The 9,429-nt window shown below is 29.7% G+C and overlaps 1 protein-coding gene across 1 annotated transcript; it reads left to right on the top strand.

Moving 5' to 3' along the window:
• Positions 1 to 5,644: 5,644 nt before the first annotated feature.
• Positions 5,645 to 8,817, top strand: LOC149494689 (uncharacterized). Its single transcript, XM_089724402.1, has 2 exons — positions 5,645 to 7,118; positions 8,693 to 8,817. The coding sequence occupies exons 1-2, from the start codon at positions 5,645 to 5,647 to the stop codon at positions 8,815 to 8,817; spliced, it is 1,599 nt and encodes a 532-aa protein (XP_089580528.1).
• Positions 8,818 to 9,429: the final 612 nt, after the last annotated feature.

Here is a 9,429-nt window from a genome sequence, read left to right as displayed (position 1 = left end):
GTTGGTGGGATTATCACCTAACTGACCAACAACATTTAGAAATATTAAACTCCATTCAAGTAAATGATGAAGGAGAACCAATCTATGATGAAAATGGTGAAACTATACAAGATGCTGTGTCAACATTAATTCTCACTATTTCATTACATTTTATAGGAGATCCATCACATTTAAAAGATAAAAATGCAGAATTATTAAGCAATCTAAAATGTAAAAAATTAAGTGACTTTCAATATTATAAAACTACTTTCCTTACTAGATTAATGTTAAGAGAAGATTCCAATCAAGCCTTTTGGAAAGAAAAGTTCTTAGCCGGATTACCTTTTTTCTTAGGAGAAAAGGTTAGAAATTACATAAAACAACAATTTGGTAATCCAATACCTTATAATAAATTGACATATGGACAGTTAATCAGTATAATTCAAAAAGAAGGCTTACAAATCTGTCAAGACTTAAAACTTCAAAGAACTTTAAAATATGAGTTACATAAAACTAAACAAGAATTAGGATCTTTTTGTGAAACAGTTTGATTATGGCATGACATCTACCCAGCACTGTAGAGGCCAGTGTTCTGAACCATCTAAACCTAAAAAACACTATAAGAACAAGTATTATAAAAAGCAATACAAGTCTAAACCAAGTCAAGATAAATACTACCATAAAGAAAAGCCTAAACCTTATCAGAAGTATAAAAGGAAGCAACCATATAAATCTTCAAATAAAAATTCTTACAAAGATTTAACTTGTTATAATTGTGGTAAGAAAGGACATACTTCAAAATTCTGTCGATTCAATAAAAAATTAAATGCATTAAATTTAGAGGAAGACGTCTTAAATAAAATTCATGAGCTATATCTCGATTCCGACACCTCAGAATCCGAGATAATAGAAAGTGAAAATCAGATTGATGAATTAGGAACAACAACCAGTAATTCAGAGAAAACCATCAACATGCTTACTAAAGACCAAAGTACACTCTTAGAAGCAGTAAATAATATAACTGATATTGAAACTAAAACCCAACTTCTTAAAAAATTAATAAAAAGTTTTGATGAAGAAAAAGAACTAAAAGAAATAACTCCTAAATTACAAACTAACACCTATGATTTGACTACTATATTAAATAAAAATAAAAAAGTAGAAATAGATATCTCCACTAAAGAATTACAAAAAGAAATTAGAATTCTAAAGCATGAAGTCAACGAACTAAAAGGACAATTTCAACAGAATGCTAGAAAAATAAAGCTATTAGAATCTCAACTCATATCTAGCTCCTCTTCTGAAGAACCAGATGATGAAATAAAAGATGAAATAAACCAATTAGAAGAAGAAGAAGTAAATCCTAATTTTCTATTTCTTTTGCAAGAAATTACTTCAAGAAAATATTTAGTAAAAATAAACATTAAAATAGCCCCTGACTTTATCATAGATGCAATAGCATTATTTGATACAGGAGCAGATTTAAATTGTATAAAATCAGATTTAGTACCTAAAAGATATTGGTTAAACACTAAAGAAAAATTAAGCACAGCAAATAAGACTAAATTAGATATAGTAGGCAAGGTAGAAGCATTAATTATAAATCAAGATTTAGAAATAAAAACAGTATTTTTAATTTCTCCCCAAATAAATTATATGGTAATTTTAGGAACACCTTTTATAAACATAATAACACCTTATTCAGTTAAGGAAGATTGTATTAAATTTAAAATAAGACATAAAAAGGCTAGACTCGAATTTACAGAGAAACCTAGGAGAAAGAATTTAAATCTATTAAAAGCTCATTCTATCAGGACAATAGAAATCAATTCATTAATAAAATCCAAAGAAGAAGACTTAAAAGACTTAAAAAATAATATGTGTTTGAAAAGAATTAAAGAACAACTAGGAACTGAATTTATCCAAAATAAAATAAAAAACCTAAAAGATTATATGGAAAAAAAACTTTGTGCAGATCACCCTAATGCTTTTTGGAATCGTAAACAGCACATAATTGATTTACCATATGAAAATAATTTTGATGAAAAAACCATTACAACTAAAGCCAGGCCAATTCAAATGAATCCTGAATTGATAGAACATTGTAAAAAGGAAATCAAAGAATTAGAAAATAAAAAATTAATTTGTAAATCAAGGAGTCCATGGTCATGTGCGGCATTTTATGTTAATAAAAATGCAGAAATAGAAAGAGGAGTACCAAGATTGGTGATAAATTATAAACCATTAAATACAGCATTAAAATTGATAAGATACCCAATTCCTAATAAAAAAGATCTTTTAAAGAAATTGTACAATGCTAATATTTTTAGTAAATTTGACATGAAATCAGATTATTGGCAAATACAAATTCACCCTAAAGATAGATATAAAACAGCATTTACAGTCCCTTTTGGTCAATATGAATGGAATGTAATGCCCTTTGGATTAAAAAATGCACCTTCAGAATTTCAAAGAATAATGAATGATATATTTAACCCATATTCAAAATTTTGTATTGTCTATATTGACGATGTGTTAGTATTTAGTCAAACTATTGAAAACCATTTTAAACATTTAAAAACTTTCTGTATGATTATAGAAAAGAATGGCTTAGCACTTAGTCAAACTAAAATGGATTTATTTAAAACTAGAATCAGATTTTTAGGACATTATATTGAATAAGGAATAATTCAACCTATAGAAAGGACTATGGTATTTGGAGAAAAATTTCCAGATGAAATCACTAATAAAGTACAACTTCAAAGATTTCTTGGTTGTTTAAATTATGTCATTGACTTTTATCCTAATTTAAATTGTATGATCAAACCTTTACATGATAGACTTAGAAAACATGCTGGTCCTTGGACCGCCAAGCATACACAATTAGTAAAAAATATTAAATCACTAGTAAAAGACATTCCTTATTTATATATCCCCAGTCCAACTGCATTTAAAATTGTTGAAACCGATGCATCCAATATAGGTTATGGAGGCATCTTAAAACAAAAAATTGATGGTAAAGAACGTATAATCCAATATACGTCAGGACATTGGAACCCGACACAAATCAATTACTCTACTATTAAAAAAGAAATTTTAAGCATAGTTATATGTATAAATAAATTTCAATCGGATTTACTAAATCAAAAATTTTTACTAAGAATTGATTGTAAATCTGCAAAAGATGTTTTGCAAAAGGATGTTCAAAATCTTGCCTCTAAACAAATTTTTGCTAGATGGCAAGCACTTTTAAGTATTTTTGAATTTGATATTGAATATATTAAAGGAAATATTAATAATATCCCAGACTTTCTGACACGAGAATTCTTACAGAACAATGGGAAAGAAGAAGGATAAGGGGAAAGAATCTATGAAAGAATCAGATTCACCCACTAAAGCTCTTTCAAAGCATTCTGAAGATCTCAATAAAACCCTTACCTTAAATAGTAAACAAATCCCCTCTAAAGATCTCAAAAAATGGATAGAAGAACTCAGTCAATCTCCAGAGGTATTAAAGGCTTTGCAAGGTATAGCATCTTCTTCAACAGAAGATACAGGTATGATCTTTAAAACTCAAGCGATCGTATCCGCTCATGGTACGACTAGTCTGTCTCCAACGGTAGACAGTAAAGACTTATCAAATCCGTTAATGGCTGTGGATTTGCTAAAAATCCAGTATTCTAATACTACTAGTATTCATAAATGGTTTGTAAAAAATATTTATGATTATGAAATTGAAGTCGAGGATGGATATAATAATATTAATCCTTGGCAAATTATCAAACATTATTACCCTGAGGATTGGTATTATGTTCCAACTGATTTTTCAAAACCTCATAATATTCTTATAGATACTGGTTCTGTAAAAATAAAACATACTTTTGATACAAAAAATAAATCTGTAATTTCTTATTCTTCTATTCAGATAAAAAGGGTTATTCATCCCAAAGATTGGCCCGTATCTTCACTTTATACTCCAGTAAGGTTTAAAGTTTTACATAAACACAATACTACATATAATTATTTTGACTACAAAGAAGCTTGGGAAAAACTTTTTTGTATTCAAAATCCAACTACCACTCATTCATGGTTGGTATATTTTGATCAACATATTCGAACCGATTTAAAAATTCCAAACTGGTTTAAAAAGTGGTGGCAATCCAGAGGTATCTCTGAGGATATCATTCCCCCTGATATTATTTCCTTATATAAGTATTTTAAAACCCATTATAAACCTAATCCTGGAGAAGTCCATATTCCATCCTTGATGTATTATTGTATGACTTTCTTCACCCCTTGGGTATATCAATGGTATTTTGATTATCAATATGTTCCAGGAACTCAAATTCCTATGTTGGTAAAAAGACACAAAATAAAATGGTGGGGATCTTTCAAAAATACCACTACTGAACTAAAAATCAGTCAATGGATTCGTACTAAAATGGCTAGCCCATCCATGCCAGCATTAACCTATGCTAGTACATTAGCTACTCCGGATACCCTTACATTTGGAATCCAGAAAGCACAGTGTCAAGCTAGATTAGCTGCGGCTAAAACCCCTGAAGAATATAAACTTATCTGTCAAGAAATGTTTCAACAACTTTCAACCAGCTCAGAATTCCCAGAAAACCCATCATCCAGTAAATTTAGAGAAGCATCCTCTAGTAAATCTTCATCTAAGCCAAGTCATAAAGGGAAAAGTAAAGTGACATCATCATCTTCAGACGCATCTATATCTTCCTTTGAAGACAGTGATGACGAACTGAAGACCATAAAAATCACAAGTAAAGCAGATAAGAAAGCGAAAGCAAGAAAAGAAAAAATAAAGCAAAAGGAAAAAAGAAAAGAAAAGATAAAACGAAAAGCAAAGAAAGAAAAGAAAAAGAAGGACACATCATCGTCCTCATCTTGTTTAGATTCAATATAAAAGATTCGGTGGCAGACCATCCACTGTTCATCCACAGTAAAGGTCAAGTATCAACAGTAAAGGTCAAGATTCGGTGGCAGACCATCCACTGTTCATCCACAGTAAAGGTCAAGTATCAACAGTAAAGGCCAAGATTCGGTGGTAGACCAACCACTGTGCATCAATAGTAAAAGGCAAATAGTAAAGATTCTTAATTTTCTATATAAAGGGAGACTTTCCTCTTGTGAAGGCATAGTGTTATTTTTATCATTGTAATCTACCTCTATAAGCAATCTCTTTCTCCCTCTTCCCAGTTCATTATAAGCATTCAAGGTCCAAGAGAGTCTAATTTTAAAACCCCTTTGTAAGTATAAATATTGTATTTACCTTTTGTATTTAAATAAAATTGTTTCGATTTAAATTTGTTACAATTTAAGTCCGCGTTGACGGCACATTTCTCTTCTCCCTCCACATTCTGACTTAATTCTGGGGATCTCAGATTAAGGTTGCAGGAACCCTAAACCTTTGTTAATTGTTTTACTTTGTATGTTGATCCAAATCTGTTGTTTTTGTTGCTGTTTTTGTTGGTATCAGAGCCATCTGTTTTAGAAAATACTGGTAGATTGCATATTAAAGTACTCCATTTGAAAAATATCATAGATAGTTTTGGGTATGCCAACTAAACCCGTGAATAGCCAAAGTGTTTGGGCAAAGAAAGGGTATAACAGGCAGTGGCCGCAACTTGTTTGATATTCCAAAATGGATCCTTTATTATGTAGATCGGCTAGTAGTGTTAAATCGGATGATTCTGAATCTTCAGAAATAAAAAGAGTAATTAATAGAAATGAATTAATTTTACAAGATTTTAGTAAAGCAATTGATGAATGGGAAATACCTAAAGTAGATAAAGAACAAATCTATAAAGTTTCTAAATTTAATTTATGGAAAACTGATTATGTAATAAAAACAGAAGAACGAGATTTTCAATTAAGTAAACCATTTGAAAGAATTACACTTCTCTCTTCTAAAACATTACAGCAACACAAAAGTAAAAAATATAAGTATATTCATATAGGATTAATCCAAGTAGGCATAAAACCTTTAACTAGAGAAGGATTAAACACTAGTATATTAGCAGTAGTTCGAGATGCTAGATTTTTAAACTTTCAAGATTCTTTGTTAGGATCTGTTGAGACTAGTTTAAGTGAAGGACCCATATCCTTTGAAGTTTACCCAGATATGACTATCTCATTAAATGATGTAAACATTTTAGAAAGTATGGTTCTAGAAATTAAAACCCATAATTATAAAATGAAACAAGGATCAATTCCTATAGCATTGATATATAAAATTCATTACAAGGCAATGAACTCAGCTTTCGGTACTAAATATAAGTTACAACCTAAAGTCGGAGAAACAAGATTCCTACAAACAGATTTAACTAAAACCAATACAGTCATTCCTAAAACCATTCAATGGAAAGATATCACATTACCAGAAGAGTGGATTTTAGAAGGAATAGTACCCCCTCCAATTCCAGAAAAAGTAAAACCCAATATAAATTTACAAAAAATTGAGCAATATGAAGATGGTAAAGTTACGTTAAAATTTAATAGAAGTCAAAGTTCTAGATATACAGGGTCATCCTCTTCTGTAGTTACAGATGACAATGAAAAACCCTCTTCAAATATACCTTCAGTCATTTATGCAAAATATAAAGATACTGAACCTAAACCTATTATTCAAACATTAGTCAAACCCAGATTTTCTACTTCAGATCTCCCAAATTCAGGTCAGTCCCTTAAAATGAAAGGGGTTGATTATAGTTCTCCAATCCCACAAGCAGTTTATAATCCAATCGAAAATTATGTTAATCAGCAATCAAATTTAGCAAATTCATCACCTGAATCACCAACAGCTTCAGCTATAACTGAAAATCTACATGAGATAAATCGAGAACTAAATGTACTTAATAAAGAAGATATTGAGAAAGGACTCATAAAAGAAATAACAAAAACCAAAAATTTGATGAAATTCAACAAGATCTTAAAAACTCATACATTTGAAGAATTAAAAGATGAATATTTAAATTATAAATTAACAACTCAAACTCAAATCAAATTTTTAGATTGGTTTGCAAAAACTAAAGAAGATTGTTCCAATAAAAGCCTAAATCCCATCACTGTTAGAGATAAGAGACCAGAATGGATTGTAAATGATAGAACTATACAAAGTGATTTTCCACCTAAAACAATTAGTAAACTAAAGTATCAAGATAATGAAATTGTTTGTGCCCCATATAAAATAGCTAGAGATAATGATACAGATAAAAAACTAATAGAACAAAATAATTTTAGTAATGCAAGTTTAATTTGTTTAAATACGCAATTAAGACGAATAGAAAATTTTTAGGAGAAAAACCAATTATAGAGGATCAAGTAAAAGGTAAAGAAAGGATAAAATCTCACATTTTTAAACCTTATCAACTTTCTCAATCTAGTCAAAAGGAATTAAAAACTAAATTTTTGGGAACATTAAAAGATCAACTAAGTAAACTAGAATTACTTTCAGAATCTACGCAACAAGTAGCACCCGAAACCCCTCAAACATCTCGAAATATAAATATAATCGAAGAAAACTCTGAAATCAGTGAACCTAAATCAGAAGATATTAAACAATTTGAAATCAACCCCATATCACATAGAGAAATAGTAAATAGAGCACCAAATTTAGGATTAATAGATAAACCAAATCACATATCTCAATTTAAATACAATGCTACTACTATTTATGAATGGAATATAGATGGATTATCTGAATATAATATCTTAAGTATATTACAACAAATGACTATGGCTGCAAATGCTTATAAAACTCAGTCAATTATATCAGACAAGGCTATAGCAGAAATAATTATAGCAGGATTTACAGGCCAATTAAAAGGTTGGTGGGATTATCACCTAACTGACCAACAACATTTAGAAATATTAAACTCCATTCAAGTAAATTATGAAGGAGAACCAATCTATGATGAAAATGGTGAAACTATACAAGATGTTGTGTCAACATTAATTCTCACTATTTCATTACATTTTATAGGAGATCCATCACATTTAAAAGATAAAAATGCAGAATTATTAAGCAATCTAAAATGTAAAAAATTAAGTGACTTTTAATATTATAAAACTACTTTCCTTACCAGATTAATGTTAAGAGAGGACTCAAATCAAGCCTTTTGGAAAGAAAAATTCTTAGCCGGATTACCTTTCTTCTTAGGCGAAAAAGTTAGAAATTATATAAAACAGCAATTTGGTAATCCAATCCCTTATAATAAATTGACATATGGACAATTAATCAGTATCATTCAAAAAGAAGGATTACAAATCTGTCAAGACTTAAAACTTCAAAGAACTTTAAAATATGAGTTACATAAAACTAAACAAGAATTAGGATCTTTTTGTAAACAGTTTGATTATGGCATGACATCTACCCAGCACTGTAGAGGCCAGTGTTCTGAACCATCTAAACCTAAAAAACACTATAAGAACAAGTATTATAAAAAGCAATACAAGTCTAAACTAAGTCAAGATAAATACTATCATAAAGAAAAGCCTAAACCTTATCAAAAGTATAAAAGGAAGCAACCATATAAATCTTCAAATAAAAATTCTTACAAAGATTTAACTTGTTATAATTGTGGTAAGAAAGGACATACTTCAAAATTCTGTCGATTCAATAAAAAATTAAATGCATTAAATTTAGAAGAAGAAACCTTAAATAAAATTCATGAACTATATCTGGATTCAGACACCTCAGAATCAGAGATACAAGAAAGTGAAAATCAAATTGATGAACTAGGAACAACAACCAGTTCTTCAGAACAAACTATAAACATGCTTACTAAAGATCAAAATACACTTTTAGAAGTATAAAAGATTCGGTGGCAGACCATCCACTGTTCATCCACAGTAAAGGTCAAGTATCAACAGTAAAGGTCAAGATTCGGTGGCAGACCATCCACTGTTCATCCACAGTAAAGGTCAAGTATCAACAGTAAAGGCCAAGATTCGGTGGTAGACCAACCACTGTGCATCAATAGTAAAAGGCAAATAGTAAAGATTCTTAATTTTCTATATAAAGGGAGCCTTTCCTCTTGTGAAGGCATAGTGTTATTTTTATCATTGCAATCTACCTCTATAAGCAATCTCTTTCTCCCTCTTCCCAGTTCATTATAAGCATTCAAGGTCCAAGAGAGTCTAATTTTAAAACCCCTTTGTAAGTATAAATATTGTATTTACCTTTTGTATTTAAATAAAATTGTTTCGATTTAAATTTGTTACAATTTAAGTCCGTGTTGACGGCACATTTCTCTTCTCCCTCCACATTCTGACTTAATTCTGGGGATCTCAGATTAAGGTTGCAGGAACCTTAAACCTTTGTTAATTGTTTTACTTTGTATGTTGATCCAAATCTGTTGTTTTTGTTGTTGTTTATATATATATATATATATATATATATATATATATGGTTGAATATAGCCATAC

The sequence above is a fragment of the Jatropha curcas genome, chromosome 7 (genome assembly GCF_041381405.1).
Source record: "Jatropha curcas cultivar XTBG-Jc1 chromosome 7, XTBG_Jcur_1.0, whole genome shotgun sequence".
In the NCBI taxonomy this organism is placed as follows: domain Eukaryota; kingdom Viridiplantae; phylum Streptophyta; class Magnoliopsida; order Malpighiales; family Euphorbiaceae; genus Jatropha; species Jatropha curcas.
The sequence above is the reverse complement of the archived record's forward strand: the minus strand, read 5'-3'. Positions and strand labels throughout refer to the sequence as shown.